The 22,588-nt window shown below is 45.1% G+C and overlaps 1 protein-coding gene and 1 long non-coding RNA gene across 2 annotated transcripts in view; one reads left to right on the top strand and one right to left on the bottom strand.

Moving 5' to 3' along the window:
* Positions 1-1,738: 1,738 nt before the first annotated feature.
* Positions 1,739-4,577, top strand: LOC115066877. Its single transcript, XR_003846320.1, has 2 exons — positions 1,739-1,831; positions 2,145-4,577. It is a non-coding gene; the product is annotated as an uncharacterized LOC115066877 (long non-coding RNA).
* The window catches only part of Eloa (elongin A), a 22,887-nt gene continuing 2,882 nt past the window's right edge, over positions 2,584-22,588 (bottom strand). The window contains exons 2-11 of the mRNA XM_008848595.3: positions 15,536-15,592; positions 14,482-14,588; positions 12,207-13,392; positions 11,641-11,755; positions 9,225-9,380; positions 9,044-9,141; positions 7,420-7,600; positions 7,061-7,172; positions 5,999-6,177; positions 2,584-5,031 (exon numbers count right to left, since the gene is read on the bottom strand). Of these exons, the coding sequence (XP_008846817.1) occupies positions 4,970-5,031; positions 5,999-6,177; positions 7,061-7,172; positions 7,420-7,600; positions 9,044-9,141; positions 9,225-9,380; positions 11,641-11,755; positions 12,207-13,392; positions 14,482-14,588; positions 15,536-15,592 (2,253 nt within the window). The 3' untranslated portion in view covers positions 2,584-4,969. The remainder of the gene's footprint in view (positions 5,032-5,998; positions 6,178-7,060; positions 7,173-7,419; positions 7,601-9,043; positions 9,142-9,224; positions 9,381-11,640; positions 11,756-12,206; positions 13,393-14,481; positions 14,589-15,535; positions 15,593-22,588) is intronic.

Genomic DNA, 22,588 nt, shown 5'->3' with positions numbered 1-22,588 from the left:
ACAGCAGCCAAGACAAGCAGCACTTCTGTGTGCCTGAGGGCTGAGATTATTTTTTATATTTTTATCATTGCAGGTGTCCCTGCAATTTGTTGTTTTAGCTTTTTGAAATGGGATCCCACTCTGTGGCCACACCTGCTCACGCATGCTCATGGAGGCCAGAGGCCATCAGGTGTCCTGCTCTACATGCTCTACCTTACTCCCTTGGTACAGGGTCTCTCACTGAACCTGGAGCTAGACTGGCTACCAGCAGACCCCAGTAACCCTGTCTCTGCCCACCAGTGCTGAGGTGATTATATATATTTATATAAGAATATATTATTTATATTTTTTTTTTTTTTTCCCCCCACCTTGGAGACAGGGTCTCACTATGTAGACCAGGCTGACCTCAATCTAAACAGCTATCTGCCTGCCTCTGCCTCCCAAGTGCTTACATGAAAGTCTCTAAGGGCAAGGGCCACATATGTCTTAATCAGTGATGGGTACATAGGTATCTGACCATGTGTGAGCTTCCTAGTCCTACCCCCTGGTTCTGCAAGCCAAGAGCTATGGCACTATCTATGGTAAATTTCCTGGAGCAGTAACTTCTCAGAGGTTTTTTTTTTTTTGAGATAGGGTCTCGTGTAGCCCAGACTGGCCTCAACTCATGATCTTCTCTCCTCTCTCTCTTTCTCTCCACCTCTGAACATGCTTGAGAATAGGGTGATTATATGAAACTTGGGTGCCTATAACTTGAAGAATATTGAGGGGGTGGGTATCACAAAAAGGTAAATCCAAAGGTCTAGAGATGAGCTATTTCTCCACTTAGTTAAGGAGATTCACAAGGAAGGGAAACCCTGAGGTGAGGGGGCCTCTGCAAGGAGCAAAACCACAGAGGGGATTCTGCCAGCCATCAGTTCCATGCAGCAGACACAAGAAAACTCTCAGCAGGGACCTTGGCCTAGGCACCCTTTGCAGTAAACACTGGCTTTGCTTCAAAAGCCCAACTGGCTATGTGTGTTTGTGCCTGAGATGGTACATGTCATGAGACCATGTGCCTTGGAGTCGGGCAAATACAGAGCACTATTGCCCAAGACTGATTCTGTGACCTCAGGCCAGTTCCTAACCTCTCTGTATATTTGCACCTATAACTCCAGTGCGGGGGTGGAGGAGGGGGTATAGACAGGATCGCTGGAGCTTGCTGGCTGTCAGTCTAGCTCCAGGTTCAGTGACAGACCCTGTGCCAAGAGAATAAAATGGAGAATATAGAGAGCAGGACACTGTATGTCCTGGCCTCCGTGAGCATGCGCAAATGTGTACACTAGCATACACATGTGCTCATACAGAACACACATGAGGACAATAAGTGGATATCTGTGAGCTAAGTGTGCTGACCCGGGCCTGTAATCCCAGCTCTAGAAAGGGGAAGTAGAATTCTCTGTTCCTGTTTTCTTCTAAAATGGAACGAGGCGTGATGGTACATGCTTGTAATCTCAGCATTTGTGAGCCTGAGAAAGAAGGATCACTCAATGTTCAAGATCAACCTGGGCTCTATAGTGAGTTCAAGGCCAGTTTGGACTACATAGAGACACTTTGTCTCACCCTCCCACCCCCATAATTTTATAAATTATAAAAATAAAATAAGACTCGACCACCTAGATTGCAAGATCCTGTGAGAACTGACAGCATCAGAGTAGAAAGGTGCCTGGCACCTAGCAGTTGTATCATCAGTAAGATCACATTAGTCCTCCCCAACTATGAATGCCACACTTACCTGTGTGTTACTTTGCATCCCAGGTCTAAAACAGGTCATGGATCAATCAGCAAAAAATAAGGAGCAAAGAACAAATTCCAGGTATAATCTGCCAGAAAATATACTGTTCCATAATTAACTTTGATATAATTCTCTAACACTGAGAACTAGACCTAGTAAAGCAATGGGGGGTTGGGGATATCTAGACTACATTTCAAAAATGCCCTCTTTAGGAAAGCAGGACTAACAGAACTGTGTTTCTGTGAGCTACAGTTTTGACGTAAGGTCCAACACACTGAATATAGGAAGCCAAACCCTTGGTTGCTCTAGCAACCCCTCAGCTCAGCCAGGGCCAACACATCAAATTCTTACCAGGTCTGCTAAGAGCTTTCTGTACTGTTGTTTATGATCACAGGACACAATGGAGGATAAGAAGACATACCAGGGCCCTCCACACCTCGGGGAACAACTAAGAGTTGGAAGGGCTCGAACTTTGCAGTTGGAGAACCTGAGATTCAAATCCTTTTCTGCCCCTTCAAGCTATTCAGCTTGGCTATATTACCTCATCTTTGAGCCACAGACCCTAACTGTACAATGTTACTAGCTCAGCCTCAGGCCTTCTAAGTATTACAAGGGACAGTGTCAGTCCCCAACAAGCACTCCTTACATCTGAGTCCCCTCCTTTTGCTGTCCAGGTTCTGTCTCTGAAGCTCCCCTTCCCTTCCTGGTCCTTCTATGCTCTTGGCAGAAACCCCAAATCCTTTAAGGCCAGGCCCCAAGACTAAGGAAACAGACATCGTATGATCAATCTCTATTCCCCAACAAAAAAAGGGCTCAGTAGGTAGAATTTTTTGCTTTTTATTTGGACATGGGATTTTCCATTTTGTATAACTTATCTAATTAAAATATTCATCTTGTAGTTACCACAAAAAAGTAACATAGAAAACTGTATTTACATTTTGGGACCAAAATACAAATGAAGAGCAGGACAATGCTTGTTCCTGCCCCTGCCTCCAAAAGAGAAGAAAGCCCCAGAGAACCCCTCGTTAGACCAAGGATTACAAAGGGCTAATCTGATTTGGTGATTTGTATGTAGTGTAGCACAGAAAAAATTGCACAGGTTTTCACAAATGCAACCAAAAGTTGAACATCATTGTGTGTCCGCTTTGCAGCCATTTCACAGCTGGTGAGGAGTTTGTGGAGACATTCAGCTTTCTCGGCTCCCTTACCCTTCTCACTAATCACATCCCTGATGCAGACACTTGTGGAGGGGGACAGAGGAAGATCTGGCTCTATACAAACAGGTTCATCACAAATTTTTATGTGCCCAAACAGGATACTAACACTGGGATGAACAAATGTGTCCTTTCTTCCCCTCCCACCTAAGGACCTAATAAGGAGACCTAAGTCGTACACAACTGAATCTGCAATATGAAAAACTGCTTAAATGGCAAAGTCTTAGAAACATAGCTAAGGCATAAGTCCCAGGTGGTGGACACCTAGAGGCAACAGGTACCTGGCTCCTGATGCGACTGTCCACTTGATTTCAGGTAAGAGGCTTTCTGATGTTAGATTTGGGGGTCAGGCTAAGAGATAGAGGTGGTAAGGTGAAACAAGCAATCAAGAGAAACAGTGCTTTACCCAATTTAAAAAATACAGCAAATTAAAACTCAGCAACACCATGTCTGTCCTGTGGCAACAGGCATCCCACCCAGCAAGGCATGGTAAGGTCTGCCGAGCTTCAGCTGTTGTGAGCTCCCTGTACTGCCCGAGTCTTCAACATTAGCCTAACTGAAGTCTCCAGGATGGTTAAAACAGTGTGGGCAGGACCAATGGCTCAGCTTAGCAGGCTGTCTGTCTGTCATCCCCTCTGTCTGCTCTATTGGTTTCTTAAGGATGCACATCTCGAGTTCGTACATCTTTCCACCTGGCTCATAAGCAGGTGGGTCCTACCAGCTCCATGTTCTTTGACAGCCCGGAGGAGCTGGCACTACTCTCTAGTTCTGATCTTGCCCACATGTCAACTGGAAAGCAAGAGTCTACCTTCAAGAACTGGATGGCTGGCTGGAGCAAGGTTCCCCCATCATGACGCAGAACTCAGCCCCTTCCCAAGGTGGCCCTTTCCTCCTAACTCTGTCCTACACATTCAGAAGGTAGAGGGCTTTTGCTGCAAGTTCTCTGCCAGACACAGCAGCCTGCTGTGCTCTTCCAGTCACATAATCTTTCCTTTCAAACAAAAGGCAAAAACAAAAGCAATTTCTAACAGAACACTACAACTTTAAAAATCACTCACTCCTAGTAGTATTTTATAGGGAACAGGAGATCAAAGTGCTGGCACATTCAGAGCTGTCACATGCAGAGCTCTAAAAAGCCCTGCCATTGTTTCCCCCATGGTGGTGAGAAGGAAAGATAAGGTGGGGGGAGGGGTGGCATCTAATATATTGAACCAGAAAGGAGAAATTATAAAATTGCTGAGGTCCTATGCAAACTGATCTCTCAAGGTTCTGTCCTCTAGTTAGCCTTTCAAACGGGAGAGGAGTGTTGGCTTGCAGAGAGGAAGGGCTCTAGACTTCACAAATAGCCCCCTAATAAATACTTTTAAGGAGAAGAAAGAGATGCCTCTGCCCAGCAACTCTGGGATCTCAGAGTGGGACCCCCTGAACAGTTGCCATGTGGGGCTCCCCTCGAGGATGGGCAGTCTGGCACTCATTCCTGGCACTCCCTACTCTGGAGCACCACACAGGCTCCGGGATGCACTTCTGGATCAGAGTTTACTCAGAAGAACTAACCTTGGAGAGGAATAGCTTTTTTTAAGCTTTCATCTAACAAAGGACCTGAAAAGTAAAAGGCTAAGTATGCAATAGAGGACTAAAAAAAAGAAAAGAAAAAGAAAAAAACCTGGGGGGAGGGTAGTATAAATACAATCTGGGGGCAATATTTATTAATTAAAACTATGTCCTATAGTTTACAAAGATGCTAATTAGCAACAAAAGTATAATTGACCTTAAAGACCTCAGAGAGACTGAGGCTTCATGTCACCTTCAGAATCTGAAACGTGCTCCTTGGCAGGGAGTGGGCCGAGGTGTGCAGGGAGACACCTACCTGCAACTGTGCAGGTATCAGAGACCAAATGGTTCCACAAAACAAAAGATGCAGATCTCCTTTGGAAATCCTTTCCCCCTGCCCCCACTGTCCCTGTATTCCTGCTCCCCAAATTCCACCTTCAAGGCAATCCTTAGTTTATCGTCGGGAGAATCTGTTCTTGAATGCTTTAATTGTCTTGGCCATCATTGGGGCAATTTCTGTGGAGAGAAACAAGGCATTTGTTTTAAAGCAGTGGCAGCTCAGTCACACACCACTGTGGTTTACAGCAAAAGCCAGGCTGGGCTTTGCACCTCCACACAAATGGACACAAGCAGGAACTATCTGCTAACACTGCAATGGAGACCGCAGCATGAGGCAGTTACTTGCTGAAGCCCTGCAGGTGCAGAACTACCATCATGACACTGCAGCTCCTGAAGATTGGCCGGTGTGCTTATGGGTGGGTATAAGTGAAAAATCAGAAGACCCTGCTGACTCTAAGGGCCATAATCCCCACAATTCAACTCTGCAACAGAAACATCCAAGTACCCAGACCCCCAACTGCCCAATTAACAACAGGACTCAGGTGAGCTAAGCAAAAGCCACTTAAGGGAGCTGGAGGGACAGCTCGGAAGTTAATAGCGCTGGCTGTTCTTCCAGGGGTCCTGGGCTTGATTCCCAGCACACACACAGCAGCTAACAGCTGTCTGTAACTCCAGTTCCAGGGGATCCAATGCCCTCTTCTGTCCTCCTCAGGCACTGCATGACACAGGTACACTAACACATGCAGGCAATACACTCATACAATAAAAATAAATCAAAAAAATTTAAAATAAAAAATTGAAAAAATTAAATGTATTGCTGGGCATGGTAGTGCACACCTTTAATCCCAGCATGAGGGAGGCAGAGGCAGGTGGATTTCTGTTAATTCAAGGCCAGCCTGGTCTACATAGTGAGTTCCAGGACAGTTGGGGCTACAGGGAGACCTTGTGTCAAAAAGACCAAAAAAAAAATAATAATAACAATAAATAAATAAATAAATAAATAAATAAATAAATGTATTAAAGCAACAACACCACCACTGCCTAAGGAGGGCCATTCTGCCCTTGGTTGACTGACCTAGACCCAGTTGACACCTGTGCCAGGATCTCACCCTCCCATCGCCCTGCCTGCACCGAAGTTACTTACTCTTCACAGCTGGTTTCCTGGGATCATAGGAAACAGCACTGCTGACCACTGGAGCTAAGTGGGCACTACTGGTGCTGGGGCCATCGTAGGCCAGCTCCTCAGGGCTGGAGTGAAAGCTGCTGCTGCCACTGCTGGTGGGAACATGGCTACTTCCTGTGGTATATGGGGCTGGCTTAATCCTGCAACAAAACAACGCTGGTTAGCCAGGAGCACAGAATCTGTCCTCCACATCAACAGCAGAGCTGTTTGTGGCTAGGTGACTCTGCTGTGGCTCTGAGCAATGGGCACACTGGGTTCTGGGAGAGGCCTAGAAGCAACTGTCAACCCTTCGGTGAGAGTGACATCTCAGCTAAACTTCAGCTGTTGAAGTGTCAGTCTACACTTTGAAAGTGCTCATGTGGCCTAGAAGAAATCCAGTCATCCCAGAAACAGGTTATTTTTGTTGGTATGGTGGTGGTGATGGTGATGATGATGGTAGTGATAGGGTATGTGTGTATACAAAGATATGCATGCACATGTGGATGCATGTGTATAGAGGCCAGAAGTCAACCTTGGGTGTCATTCCTCAGGAGTCACCTTGATTTTTGCAACAAAATCTCATTAGGACCCAGAGCTCACCAAGCAGGCTGGCCAATGATCCACCTCCCCAGCACTGAGGTCACAAGCACACACTGCCACATCCAGCTTTTTTTACATGGATGCTAAGGATCAAACTCAGGTCCTCATGCTTCATGACAGTGACTTTACTAACTGGGCTCTCTCCTCAGCTCCAGAAACATGTTTGTCTAAATGGGAAAGCACAAGGAAGCATTTCCTTGAGCCAGGTGTTGCTTGCCACTTAACTGACCTGCCACTTAACTGACCCCAACCAAGAGACAGTAATAATCTACCCAAATGCCAAGCCAGGAACTGAGGCTTAGAGAGGTAAAGTGCTATGCTGATCAAGGTCTGCACTCCAGAGCACACACTCTATACCGATTGCCTCCGCGCTCCCAAAATGAATCATTTCCTGCCCCCCGGGTCTCCTTCAGGGTAATGACCAAGCAGGGGCAGACATCTTGCCTGACTTTCTCAGGGACAGCTGCTCCTCCAGTTCCAAACTTTTCCTGCCTCCTTCGGACATCACGGGGTGGCTTGGCCACAGAGTTGACAAAGGCCATTTTTGCTTGTCGTCCTGAGGAAAGATATGGACATTAACATTTGCCTTTCTTGTGCACAGCTGCTACTGCCAATTTAATAGTCTGTAGGCTTTTTAATGTGTCCCAAACTAAGGGATTATCAGCCCTGATAGCCCTACTGTCAGGGAACATAGCTTGTGACAAAGAATACCACCCCTGCCCATCTGCAAAGGCAAGTGATATCTAGAGACCAGTGGTTCTGCACCCACCTGGCTGCCCTTGCCTGGCTCCCACTTCCTTTACCTTTTGGTTTATTGGCATGTGCAGACCGGATATTGTTTGTCAACAGACGCAGCCGCTGCTCTCGGGCATCCTGAAGCCGCAGGTACATCTCCCGCCATGATTCATACTCTTCTGGTCTTTCTTCCTTAAAGTCTCGGTGACAATGAATTTTCCATAATTGATCTGTTTCTTCAATTAATACCTGCAATCAGGAACGACATGACTTCTATACAAGCACTCTCACATATCTCCTACCTACTCATGATTAGTTGCCTAATAATAGATATTTTTGGTCTACAAAGTGGTATTAAATTAAAATACCAAAATTCTATGAAAAAGGCAAATTAAAAAACAAAACGAAGGGGCTGGAGAGATGGCTCAGTGGTTAAGAGCACTGACTGCTCTTGCAAAGGACCCGGGTTTGATTCCCAGCACCCACATGGTGGCTACAAACCGTCCTTAACTCCAGTTCCAGCGGAATCTGAAGCCCTCTTCTGAACTCCGCGGCATTGCACATGGGTGCACTCATACATGCAGGCAGTACACTCATACACATAAAATAAAAATAAATAAAATATTTAAAAAACAAAACAAAACCAGAAACAGTTATATGAGAGGTACAATGTTAACTGTTCTTAAGTAGCTTTGAGTGGCGCTCACAGAGAAGGTAGTTAACATCAGTCTTTTCCTTGCTAATATCAGTAAGGGATAAAGTCAAGTCCTACAATGAACTGCCCTGGTAAGAGGGCTGGCTACCTGAGGTGCACACACAGAAAGAGAGCTAAAATGATCAGATGAATGTATTTGCAAGATTTTGGAAGGTCTCAATATCTCTAAGAACTATGCATCCAGACTGTGCCATCATTCACGAGACACAAGGATCAATACTAAAAACAGATCCTCCCTGAATCCCAGATGCTTTGCTGCCAGAATTTTCCCATTATGACTAGGCAAGCTCAAAGGAGGCCCTGAAAGTGCTCCTTCTTGACTTTGAATCCCAGGATCTGCTTAAATCCCAGGAGGGGGCCGGCAAGATGGCTCAGCCAATAAAGTCACTTACTGTATAAGCATGGTGACCTGAGCTCAATCCCTGGAACACACATAAGGTGAAAGGAAAAATGCCTCCACAAGCTGTCCTCTGACCTCCACATGAATGCCCATCAAGACATACACATAGCAATAAATTTTAAAAAAAGGGCAGGCATGATTGTGTGCACCTTATGTCTATAGTGAGTTCCAGGCCAGCTATGCAGGGCTACATAGTGAGACCCTGTCTCAAAAACAAAATCCTAAGAGCAGGTCTTAAAAATATACTTGTTTATCTGGATGTAATCCCAGCACTCGGGAGGCAGGAGCAGGCAGATCTCTGTGAGTTCAAGGCCAACCTGGTCTACAAAGTGAGTTCCAGGCCAGCTGGGGCTATAGGGAGATCCTGTCTCAAAAAGTCAAAAAAAAAAAAGTACACACACACACACACACACACACACACACACACACACAGTTTAAAGGCCCAGAGGCAACCTATACACACCCAGAACAGTGGTCTGACCTCTGATCTGCCCTTTAGCCACAGCAGACTCACAGACAAAGCTACTTCTGGGGACAGCCAGAAAGCTGCCCTATTCCACCAAGATAGGACACTCACGTGATTGCACTCCTCTATGCGGTACAGCTGATCAGGTGTACACCTCTCTAAGACAGGTTCAAGAAGAGAGTAGGGGACACCTCCCACTTCATAGATTGCTGCAGATAAACCAGAGGTCAGAGTGTTGACTAGCAGCCAAGCTACCCAGTAACAAAGTACACAAGAGAAGCTGGCGACTCACAATCAATATTGTTTTTAAGTACACGGATGCACTGCTGGTGCAAGGTCATCATTTTAGGAAGATAGGCACACTTGGAACCGGAATACACTTGCATCTTAGAATTCATTCTGCGTCCTGTGAATCCAGCTTCTTCTTCTTCCTGGGGTGAAGAGAATGCTACAGGGAGAGAAAAAACAGAAAGTCACAAAAGGTTTCCACTTCATGGTGAAGACTCTTCTACCCTGTCCTCACCCTCACTTTCCCTTCCTCAAACACAACAATACTACCTACTTTTTGTGGATTCTTCTAGAGTCTTCCCAAAATAAGCAAATGTAAACTGTATTCCCTTTTAAACCAAGTAATAACATATTCAATATATATATATATCACTTTTTTCATTAACTACATTTTTTAAGTTTTTTTGTTTCTCTTTGAAACAAGGTCTCATGTAGCCTACCAGGCTAAATCCTCCTACCTCCTCCTCCTCCCAAGTGTTGGGGATTACACACAAGTCTCCAGCCTCATTTACCACATTTTAGAGAGCATTCTATGCTAGTATATTATTCAACATTTTGTTTTGTCTACTGACAGGGTCTCACCATACTGCCCTGGCCGGCCTGAAGCTCACCATGTAAACCAGGCTGGCCTTGAATTCAGATATTTGCCCGCTTCTGCCTCCCCAGTGCTGGAATTAAGGGGGTATACCAACTTGCCTAGCAGCTTTCCACATTGTTTTACAGTGGTGTTATTGGCCACCATGTAGATGAGCCATGATTTCTCTGCTTGTCTCGTTCTAACAGGCATGTTTGTGGCTTTTCATTCTTTTGCTACCAAAACTAGACTTTTTTGTAAATTAAAAAAAGAAATTTTGCCGGGCATGGTGGCACATGCCTTTAATCCCAGCACTCGGGAAGCAGAGGCATGCGGATCTCTGCAAGTTCAAGGCCAGCCTGGTCTACATAGTGAGTTCCAGGACAGCTGGGGCTATAGGGAGACCCTGTCTCAAAAAGACCAAAAAGAAAAAGAGAAATTTTAGCTGGACATGGTGGCGCACTCCTTTAGTCCCAGTACTCAGGAGGCAGAGGCAAGCAGATCTCTGTGAGTTCAAGGCCAGTCTGGTCTACATAGCAAGTTCTAGGCCAACTGGGGCTGCAGGGAGACCCTGTCTCAAAAAGACAAAAAAAAGAAAAAAAAAAACAAAAAACATTTATCTGGGGTGAATGTGTGCATACCATGGCACACATGTGGAGCTCAGAGGACAACTGGCAGGAGTTGGTTCTCTCCTTCCATCATGTAGGTCCTGGGGATAGAACCCAGGTCATCAGGCTTGGTGGTAACCCCTTTAACTCACCCCACTAAGCTATTTTGCTTTCCTTTGCCTAACCTGCTTTTCCTTGCCCTTCCCCCCTTCTTTCCTTGCTTTCTTCCTCCTTTTTCTATCTTTTTCTTTTGACACAGATTCTCATCCTGCCTCTGCATCCCAAGTTCTGGAATGACAGGCATGGGCCACCACAAACAGCTAGACATTTTTCCTTTAGGACAAAAATTACATAATAACACGGCCAGCCATGGTAGACCATGCCTTTAATCCCAGCACTTGGGAAACAGAATCAGGCAAATCTCTGTGCATTCCAGGCCATCCAGGGCTACAGGGAGACACTGTCTCAAAAAGACCAAAAAAAAAAAGCCGTTGACAACAGCAACAGCTAAGATTTACTGAGTGAATGAATGTTTACTATGTAGTAAACCTGGACTCAGTTTTATCAGCACAAATACTTTTGAATCAATGAGTTAAACACCATTATTATTCTCATTTATAGATTATGAAACTGAGATCCAAAGAAAGTAAGACATTAGCCAAGGTCATATAACTTGCAAAAACCAGTACTGGGATTCAATCCAAGCCATCAAACTGCATACCCTATGTGCTTAGGAAATGCCCCAAACTGGATGTTACATTAACTAGTAATAGTGATTGATCATGAAGGGGAATTTTCAAATCTTCTTCCATTAAAAAAAAGAAGAAAAGAAAAAAGTTCAGGGGCTGGAGAGATGGCTCAGTGTTAAGAGCAATGGCAGCTCTTGAAGAGGACCTGGGTGTGATTCCTAGAACCCACATGGTGGTTAACAACCATCTGTAACTCCAGTTCCATGGATTCAGTGCCCTCTTCTGACCTCCGAAGGCACTGCACAACATAGGTACACTTACATACATGAAGGCAGTACACGCTGACATATAAAAAAAAAATAAGGTTTTTTTTTTTTGTCTCTTTGAGACAGTCTCCCAGCTGGCCTGGATTCACTATAGAGAACAGGTTGGCCTTGAGCTCACAGAGATCTGCCTACCTCTGCCTCCCAGTGCTGGGACTAAGGCATGCGCCACCACGCCTAGCTAAAAATACATATATATATATTTTTTTAAAAAGTCCAAAATTACCTTTTCGCTTTGGCTGGAAGGAGGAAATCAATTCAAGGGAAGGAAGTGGACGATAGTTGGTTTGTATCGTGGGTAAGGGGATGTCCGGCAACACTGGCAACACATCAGCGGGGACCTGCAAGAGACGAGTGTGCAGAGCCCATTCTGCAAGCACAGCTTTCTTTTTCTTGGGGTCAATCCCTAAGAGCATTAACCAAGCGTACTTCAGATAGATCCAGGCTAGAGGGGGACAGAAGTCATAAAACACTATCTAGGTCAAGAAATAGATGCAGATTAAAAAATTAATAATGGGACCCTTGGAAAAAAAAATTTTTTTTTTTGAGGTGCTCAGAAGCAAATCTAGGGCCCTTGCATGCACACTGGGAAGCACTGTACTACTACTAAGCTATATCCTTAGCCCAGAAAAATTATCTTGGGCACCATCTACCCTAGCAGCTAGTGAGGCCTGGAGAAAATGACTATAAGCTGAAATTCAGCAGACCACACACCAGCAAGCTAAGGAGAAGCGGGACAGGCTGGCTTGTGCACTCAGGGCCAGATGCTCCAAGTGGGTTGTAAAGGGTTACCTTTCGAGGCCTGGTAGGATTGGCTCCAGCTGGCGGTGGCTTTTCTGACTTGTTTTCATTCACCTTGGGTAATTTTTGAACTGAGTTCAAGTTTTTACTAGTGCTTTTAGAATCCTTTTTTTTAAGTCCCTTTTCTCCAAGTGCTGTGGCTGAAGTTTTCACAACCTTCTTCTTTTTCTTCCGAGGTTGGTCATAGCTGAGGTATGACTCAAACGACATGGTGGGCTGCTCGAACTCGTCATCCACATCCGTCTCCTCTACTTTAGGGAGCGAGCCCTGAGGCTTTCTGTCAGAGTTAGTTCTTACTTTCCCCTCCTGAGCCTTCAGGTTGTTAGAAACTTTCTCTTTCGCTTTGGGCAACAGGTCTCCTGCCCTTTTTCCTAAGTCTAAGCCATCCACACTTTGCCTGTTTTTGTCTGATTTGATTTTCTCAGAGTCCTTATGTTTGGGCTTTTTAAGGTGGTTGTCTGAAGCAACCTCCAAGACGGGTGAAAACTTCTTCTTGAGACTACTGCCTTCTCTTTCCTTCTCTTTCTTGACAGCAGTAGAGGGCGGCTTCTCCTTGGCACTGTCCCCTGAGAGTGGCCTTCGGTTTTCCTCCTTAGAGGCCCTGTGTGATTTCTCTCTGCCTGAGGCAGAGGCCTTCTCATCAGCCCTGGCATCCACAGGGCGTTTCTCCTTGTGGGAAGATTTGTGCTCCTTGTTTTGGCTCACAGCCCCTTTTCCCTGGGGTTCACCCAGGTGTCGATTCTGACTGACTCCCAGTCTGTCCTGAAAGGCATTACTGTGGCCTCTTCCAGGTTTCTGGTGTGAAACAATGGGTTCGTGGTCTTCATCTGGTGACCTGTAGTGGTCTGTGTATGTCTGATGAGGACTGGAAGATGGTGGGGACTGAACATGGCCGTAGTCAGAAGACTCGGGGTCTGAAGAGTATGAAGGTGACACTCTGTGACACTTCTTCCTCTCATCTCTCCTCTCATGACTGTGAGACACTTTATGAGGCCTTTCAGGCTCCAAGAGTTTTCTGTGTTTTTTCTGTCTGTGGTCAGGGCTGTAGGACTGACTGCCAGAAGCTTTCCAGCTTTCTTGGTAGTCCCCGTCTAGCTCCTCCTCCCTCTGAAGAGAATCTCGAGGGCGCTTACGGGAATTGCTCTTCTCAAAGTCCTGGTCATCAGTCTCATTGTTTCTAAAATAAAATAAAAACCAGAAACAAATCTCAGTGTGAGCCTCTTCAGACAACAAAGTTACAGGCCTTGAACTCACAAAGACATGAAGACGCACAGTTAGAAACAATAAAACCAGAGCCAGGAGCAGGGGCACATACCTAATTCCAGCACTCAGGAGGCAAAGTTAGGAAGACTGGCTCAAGTTCCAGGCCAACCTGGTCTACCTAATGAGTTCCAGGCCAGCCAGGGCTACATAGTGAGACCTTGCCTCAAAAAAAGAAACAAGATCACAGAAAATAAGTAGGCAATGCTTAAAGATACTCAGTCAAGGAGCTGGAGAAACAACTCAGCAGTTAAGAGCACTTGTTGCTCGTGCAGAGGGTCCAGGGGTTCAGTTCCCATCACTTACATGGTGGCTAATAACCTCTATAACTCCAGTTCTAGGAAATTCGATGCCCTCTTCTGGAATCTATGGATACTGTACACATGTGGTGCACTTACATGCAGGCAAACCACTCCTACAAATAAAATAAATTTTTTAGATATTTTTATTTTATGTGTATGAATGTATTGCCTACATGCATGTAAGTGCATCCATGTGGTGCAAAGCCCAAAGAGGTCAGAAGGCATCAGATCCCCTGAAACTGGAGTTAGATTATAACCATAATGTGGGTACTGGGAACCGAACCAAGGTCCTCTGCAAGTATAGCCAATGCTCTTAACCACTGAGTCATCGCTCCAACTCCCATAAAATAAAAAATTTTAAATAAAAAAAAATAAAGAATTGTAAGAAGAACAATTTCAATTATTTATTTATTTGGGGGAGGGAGACATACCACAGCATGTTAAGAAAAGGCCAACTTTTGGGAGATGATTCTTTCCTTCCACCACGTGAGTTCCAGGGATTGAACTAGGTTGTCAGGCTTGGCAACAAAGTGCCTTTATCCACTGAGCCATCTTGCTGGCCCCCTTAGAAATTCTGATTCTTAAGAATTTACAATATTCCATACTAATTACAGATTATCTTTATAATTGAGGCAACAGATATTTTAATAACAAAGAAGAAAGAAACCATGAAGCTGAACAAAGCGGAAGAGAAATGTTCTCACCGTTCCACAGGAACCAGCTTCTTCCACTGGGCCACCAGGTCTCTGGCAAAGTTTCCCACTTGCTCATGTTTTCGAAAACTGTTTACTGTTTTCCCTACCCCAGTCTCCTACAAATTTAACAAAGGAATTGATTGAGGATTCTGGAACTAAGCTCACATTTTTCTATAAAAATAGGCCTTTTTTTTTTTTTCTAAAAAAGCAACATGCAAATACATTCTTACTAAAACATATCTTGCAAGCCTTAAAACTAAGTTACTTTGTTACCTATGCCAAAATATCTATGGAGACAAAGTAATAAAGCATAGAGGTTTAGAGAAAGATACTACTGAAACACCCCAGAACCTTAACAATGTAACAAGGAGGGCAGGTGTTAAGCACAGAGCTAAAGATATTGCATACCACATCTGAGCCTTCTAATCTTTGAAGGAGGAATCAGCCTCACTGTGTGCAGAGATACAGCCTATAGCCATAGAGTTGGATTTTGAGACAGGGTCTTACTATGTAGCCTTGGCTGGCCTCAAACCCAGAGATCTGCCTGCTTCTGCCTCTCAAATGCTGGAATTAACGGCATACACCACACCTGGCTATAAGTTGTACTTGAATCTTGGGTTGGTAAATGCCAATGTTCTTTCATTTACTTAAATTTTGAACTAAAATTGACACAGTAGGGTTAGGAGTGGAGCTCAGTTGTAGGGTACTTGCTTAGTATACACAAGTACCCTGAGCTTGTTCCTTAATACCCTCCTCTAAGAAGAGCACATAACATAAAATTCACCATCCTAAAGTATATAGTAATTTCTAGAACACTCCTAATACTGTGCAACCACTACCACTATCTAACTCCAGTCCCCCAACAACAACTACCACCTGTCCATCTCCCTTCTGTCTATGGCTTTGTCTATTCTGGACATTTCGTATAACTGGAATCAGTTAGTACACAGAACTGGTGCTTGGCTTCTTTCACTTGTAAAGCCTACCCTCTCTTCCACTACACTCTCTGGTGGGAAGCATATAGAATATAGTTATATACTATTTAAAGTTACAAAATTCTTACCGCAAGAATGTCTACTGTGATAGGCAAGTTGGAGAGCTTCTTCAAATATTTTAATAGCTGCAAAGAGAATAAAACAGTTCCAATAAAGCCATAATCACATTCACTGGTACAAATGAGAACATCGGATGGTGAAATTTTTACTTAGTGCTTTTCTTCTATGGTAATGAGTGTGGTCACTACCTTTATTCTACAAGTGCAAAGACAGACTCTGAAAAGCTGTTACTATCCCAAGACACAAGCGGGTCTAAGGCTTTAGAGCTTGTGCTTCCTTTTATTCTTTGTAAAAAATCTGTGTGCATGAGGATGCCAGAAGCAACCTCAGGTTTCATCAGGAATGCCACCCATCTCCTTTGGTATCAAGACTTTCATTGGCCTGGAGTTCACCAAATAGGCTAGGCTGGCTAGCCACTGAGCCCCAAGGATCCTTCTGTCTCTACCTCCCCAGTGCTTGGATTATAAGTATGACACCATGCCCAACATTTTTTTATAGGAGTTCTTGGGATTAAATTCAGGTCCTGATGCTTGAGGCAAGTACTTTACCAACTGAGTCATCTCACCTGCCCTCTTATGGTTTTTGGTATTTTATTTGCAATATTAAGACTGAACCAGCCAGGCATGGTGGTACATGCCTTTAATCCCAATACTCAGGAGGCAGAGACAGGCAGATTTCTGTGAGACTGAGGGCCAGCCTGGTCCAGTGAATTCCAGGCCAGCTGGGGCAGGAGAGCCTGTCTCAAAAAACAAACAAGCCAGGCATGGTGGCACAGGCCTTTAATCCCAGCACAAGGGAGGTAGAGGCAGGCAGATCTCTGTGAGTTCAAGGCAAGCCAGGTCTACATAGCGAGTTCCAGGACAGCTGGGGCTACAGGGAGACCCTGTCTCAAAAAGACCGAAAAAAATAAACAAACAAAAAACAACTGAACCTATTTGTTCACACATGCTGAGAAGTACTCAATCACTAAGCTATAATAACTCCAACCCTCTTCTTACGTTTAGAGGCAAGATCACACTAAGTTATCCAAGATGGCCTTGACTTGCAATTGTCCTGCCTTAACCCTTGAACAGCAGGGATTAGAGGCTTGGCTAGATTCTGTATTTTCAAATATTATTTTTATTTTATGTGTATGAGTATATTGCTCGCATGTATGTGAGTGCACCCATGTCATGCAATGCCCACAGAGGTCAGAAGAGGTCATTGGATTCCCCTGGAACTGGAGTTATAGATGTTTGTTAGCCACCATGTAGGTGCTGGGAATTGAACCTGGGTCCTTGCCAAGAGCAGCTAGCGCTCTTAACCACTAAGCCATCTCTCCAGCCCCAGATTCTGTTTTTAACTGCTCTCCTCCTCCAATAGAAAATAAGAGGCAGAGAAGAGAATCAAAACTCATTAACTGGCCTGGTATGGTGGCTCATTCCCATAATCCTAGCACTTAAGAAGCTGAGGCAGGAGGATCACCATGAGTCAAAGGGTGGTCTGGGCTTCAGAGGGAGACCTGCTCCTCCCTCCCTGAAAGAAAAAACAAAAACAAACAAAGCAAGCCATCAGCAATTGTTGTACAGAGGATTATGAGAAAGATACCAAGTTTAGGGAAATGAGTCCCAGGCTTGGCACAAAGGAAAGCAGAAGGAAGCCTCCACAGGAAGAGGGTAGCCATATGTCTCCTGAAGGCCTACAGTGCTCAGCAGAAGTGTTTTTCAATGCAAGTGGGAAGCCAGTATCAATTCTGAATTGCCAGAATCTGAGCTTTGCTGTTAATGATGACCACAAAATGCCTGGTAGATGAGAAAAATCTGGGTTTGCCCATTTCCTTTCTAAAGTCCCTAAAACTAGGTCAAAATTGGTAGAGCAGAGCTTAAAATGGTATTCTGGAGTCAGAGACAGGCAGTCCCCTTCCTGCCAGGTGATCTTGAACATGTCAGTAATCTCCCTGAACCTCAGTTACTTCATCTGCAAATCAAAACCATATCCTTCCTCCGATGGATCCCTCTCAAGAATCTGAGGATTCTTGAGATAAACTATATGTAGTACTTAATCATGGTATCTGCAACACTACAGAAGTTCAACGTCGGGGCTGGAGAGATGGCTCAGTGGTTGAGAGCGCTGGCTGCTCTTGCAGAGGAGCTGGGTTTGGTTCCCAGCACCCACATGGCAGCTGACAGCCATCCTTAACTCCAGTTCCAGGGGATCCAACGCCCTCTTCTGACCTCTGTGGGCACTACATAGTGCATACAGACCAGCCTATGTGTATAGCAACTTTTAAATGAACAACGTGGGCTGGAGAAATGGCTCAGTGGTTAAAAGCACTGGCTGCTCTTGCAGAGGACCAGGATTCAAATCCCAGCACCCACATGGTAGCCAAAAGCCATTTGTACATCAGTTCCAGCAGATCTGACTCTGTGGGCATTGCACGACATGGGTACACTTACATATATGCAGGCAATACACTCATACACATAAAATAAAAATAAATAAAAAACTGATTTTAAAAAAGTTCAGCATATTCATCCTTAATCATCTACTTCATCAGCTGACTGCTCTTTCAACTTTCTACCCTTGATTCTCAACCAGATGTTGCTTAGCTAATTCCTACTTTATTTCTAACAAATCAGGATTGGCTAAGCCTTTTGTTTTTGTTTATATAAGCACTTCCCACAGAGGGAGCATGGCAAAGCACAAGTATGCAAAACAGATAACTGATCTGCTTGTGGCCGTACCCTTGTAATCCCAAACTCAGGAGTTTGAGGATAGCCTGGGCTACATAGCAACTATCAGGCCAGCTACATAGTAAGTCACAAGGGGCTGGAGAGAGAGATCTCTCAGCAGTTAAAAAGTGCTTGCTGCTCTTCCAGAGGACCAGAGTTTGGTTCCCAGAACCCATGTTGGGCAGCTCACAACTGCCCATAACTCCAGCTCCAGGAGATTCAATGCCCCCTTCTGGCCTCCGTGGGCACCCAAATGCACAACTGCATACTAACATGCAGACACACACACACACACAAAAATACAAATTTAGCCAGGCATGGTGGCGCATGCCTTTAGTTCCAGCACTTGGGGGGCAGAGGCAGGCAGATCTTTGTGAGCTCAAGGCCAGCCTGGTCTACATAGTGAGTTCCAGGACAGCTGGGGCTACAAGGAGACCCTGTTCAAAAAGCCAAAAAAACAAAAAAAAATTTTTTAAATAAAAATTTAAATTAAAAAAAGCCAAAACAAAATAAATAACTGTGGTTGCCTTTACATTTAAATATTAGATAAGAAGACTTGTTCTTTCTCCATTGTAACCCAGTCTATAATTGGTATGCCATATTATTAATAGGCGGAGCAACACCTATGTTTTTCTGGTCATTCAACTTCCATAATTACTCAACATGGTCGCTAGGCAGAGCTTGGATCACAGGTGATAATCCTGTTTGACTGGGAATAAGAGGCCAAGCGGTGTATCCGGGGAAAGCAAAACTCCAAAATGAAGTGAAAACTGTACTCAAATTCCATCTCCACTACGATCCAGCTCGGGAAAGACTGTATGTGTATGTCTTGAACCTGGGCTGGAATTACAAAGTTCAATGCCAGTTACCTTTTCTGAAAGAGAAATGTGAAATTAATGGAAACATTTAAAATGGTGGCTCTCCCCTGATGTTCTGAACCCCAACAACAGGGATGTGTCTCTACCATCTCCTATGTACCAGTGCTGTGCTGTTTGTCTCATTTTACAAAAATATTCTGTTCATTTTTATTTTACGTGTATGAATGTTTTTTCTGTGTATTAAGTGCATCATGTGCAGTGCCTGTGGAGGCCAGAAGAGAGCATCAGATCCCCTGGAACTGGAGTTATAGGCAGCTATGAGCCACCATGTCAGGGCTGGGAATCAAAAAAGGGTCCTCTACAAGAGCAGCAAGCACTCTTAACTGCTAAATCATCTTTCCAGTTCCAAGTTTGTCTCATTTGACCCTAACTATATGGTGGATATTACTTTCCCATTTTACAGATATTGAAACAGCCCAGTGAGGTTTCATAGCTTTATCTAACAAGATGAGAAACACTTAACATAATTACCACTGTCTCTATAAAAGAAGAATATACACATGGCTCATGAGCTGCTGGCACCTAGCATGCATAGACAAGCAGCAGCTCCTCACCACCATGCTTTTGGACACTCAGAGTCCACATGGCAAAGGAGGTCATCAAGGACACAGAGTTCCAGGACCTGTGCACAGCCAACACAGAAAGATGGGGACAGAAGTCATAGTGTGTGTTCATCTCAAAGCTCAACACTAACTGGAAAAGTGGGTGCTGTTTTCCTTTGGGTTAGCAGACAAAACTAAAACCCTTGAGATTTTCAAGCTAATTTAGCCCACTATAGTGAGCTAGAGAAAAAGAAAGGCTGGTCATGGTGGTGCACATCTTTAATTCCAGTATTCAGGAGGCAGAGGCAGGTGGATCTCTGTAAGATCGAGGCCAGCCTGGTCTACATAGTGAGTTCCAGCACAAGTGAGGCTACAGGGAGACCCTGTCTCAAAAAGACCAGAGGCTACCCTCATGGTTTTTGGTTTTTAGTAAATTCCAAGAAAGAATTAGCAATTACAAGGCAAAGGCAAAAGCAAAAGCACTCTGGGCATCCTCAAGTAAATGGAAACTTGTGTTATCAACCTCAAGTAGTATCCATGGTGCTTGTAAGAACTGGTAATAAATAATTGAGAAATCTCAAAAATTTTGCACAGTAACATGCCCAGGAATCTCCAGGTCTCTGCACAGTTTCCACCCCTGAAGTCAAACATGTTCTCAGTGGTGACCTCCTCGTTCTCTATCTGCTATCAGGTAACTTTTAGCAGCCATGAAGATCATTTCTAATCCAATAGTAGGAACAAAAGCTAAGCTGTCTGCTGACACCTTCTCCACCAAGTAAGTCTAGGCCATAGATGAACTGAGTAAATAGAGTTAGGTTATACTTAAACACCGAAACATAACACTGGGAGACCCAGAAACACAGATATGGAATCAGCTTTTAGTTAATAATGGTCTGAAAGCAAGATTTGGTTGCAAATTCAATTCTGCTCTATAATCATCTTGCAATTTCAAGAACCACCTGTGGGAGCTTGCTGGGTTAAAAGGTTGGGAAGAAGAAGGGCGGTGTGCTAGCTTGCAATTTTCCCTCTGCAGTTAGCTCATTTCTGAATGTCAACTACTAAGTCCTTTGCAGAAAGGATCTCCCAACATCTTCACATTGCTCACATCACAGCAAAAAGCCAGAAATTCAGGGTGGTTTTCACATTCATTCATTTCCCACTCCCCTGTGGGTACAGAACCCAGGAGCTCCTATAGCTGCCACTGAGCTACGGACCCTTAAAAAAAAAAAAATTACTAGTAGTTCAAGAAAGCCTACTTGTACTTTTTTCTCAACCTGACATTTCACACACAGCTACTAGAAAAGCTGTTTCATGCTGGGTGTGGTGGCTCACGCCTTTATTCCCAGCACTTGGGAGGCAGAGGCAGGGGGATCTCTGTGAGTTCAAGGCCAGCCTGGTCTACATAGTGAGTTCCAGGATAGCTGGGGCTACAGGGAGACCCTGTCTCAAAAAGACCCCCCCCAAAAAAAAGTTATTTCAAAACTTACAGTGGAAAAGAAAAGACTATAGGTATTAAACAGAACATTTTAAAAGTCCAATAGAAAAACTAGCCACAAGTCTCAGTGTTCAGGAAGACAAACTGGTACTCAGAAATAATGACCATTTATTGCCCACAAAGGGTTATTGTAAAAAGAAACTTGTAAATATGTCTGACCACTAGGTACAGAAGGCCAGATAGAAAGTATAACACAACACAACTAAAAGCATTTAAGTTTTCACTGATTTAGAACACAGCTTCCTGAAAAGGGGATCTCTCAGCTAGGTATGAGGAAGTTGAATTAAAAGTGACCTGATGGTGACAGGCTATGTGTAACCTTCAGAACGGGAGCAATCTCCCTGTGACAAGCTAGGAACAACATAGGGCCCTTCAGTAGAGATTCTGAAAGATGGCGATTAACAGACCATTTAGGTGTGGCTGGTACTTCAGAAAGATGCTGGACAGCTCAGCAAAGAACTCCCCCCAAGTCCAGAGCCTGGATGGAAACCGAGATTGTGCCTCACTTTATTATCCCAGCTGCCTCCCTGGATGACTTCCTCTTCCACGACACACCTTTTAGGAACCCTGGGCCCTGGCTAAAATGCTGACAGGCAGTGTCTCACTCTTCGGTGTTTTCATCCAGGGACTTCAATGAAAACGATTCTAACTCCCACCAGACCCTCTCCTAGACCACTGAAAAGCTGGATCACGGAAAGACTGGGGAGGATGTGTTTAAGATAACAGTTCTAAAAGAAACACCAAAGTAGTTAAGTTCAGTTAAACATGGTTGCTCATCACTTGCAGCTTCCACCTTTCAGTAAGTTAGAGTAGTGCGACACACCGCTCACACCCTCAAGCAGGACCCGAGTTCCCAGAGCAGAGCTGGTGACCCAGCAGAGCCGTTAACCGAGCAGGGCTGGTGACCAAGCAGGACCCGAGTTCCCGGAACAGAGCTGGTGATCCAGCAGAGCCGTTAACCGAGCAGGGCTGGTGACCGAGGAGGGCCCGAGTTCCCGGAGCAGAGCTGGTGAACCCAGTAGAGCCGTTAACCGAGCAGGACGCGAGCTCCCGGAGCAGAGCTGGTGACCGAGCAGGACCCGAGTTCCCGGAGCAGAGCTGGTGTCCCAGCAGAGCCGTTAACCGAGCAGGGCTGGTGACCTAGCAGGACCCGAGTTCCCAGAGCAGAGCCGATGGCCGAGCAGGAGACGCGGGGCTTTTGCAGTTTTGGCTTTGTAAACAGCCGGGGAAAAGCGGGAGGTACCCGCGCTGCCGTCCTTTGGGACAGCAGGACACCCCCCCCCCCATCACGGCGTGGGGCACAGTCGCCCGGCCGGGCAACAGCTGGCGGGGCCGCCCCGGAGCCGCGGTCGCCGGAACCCCGGCGAGAAGGCGAGGGGTCCGGCAACCGGCACTCGTCTCGGGTGCCGGGCGCGGAGACCGGACGGGCCCCACG

This window comes from Nannospalax galili, unplaced genomic scaffold (assembly GCF_000622305.1).
Source record: "Nannospalax galili isolate Female #2095 unplaced genomic scaffold, S.galili_v1.0 scaffold184, whole genome shotgun sequence".
Taxonomy (NCBI): domain Eukaryota; kingdom Metazoa; phylum Chordata; class Mammalia; order Rodentia; family Spalacidae; genus Nannospalax; species Nannospalax galili.
Note: the sequence above shows the minus strand (reverse complement) of the source record. Positions and strands in the feature narration are given on the sequence as shown.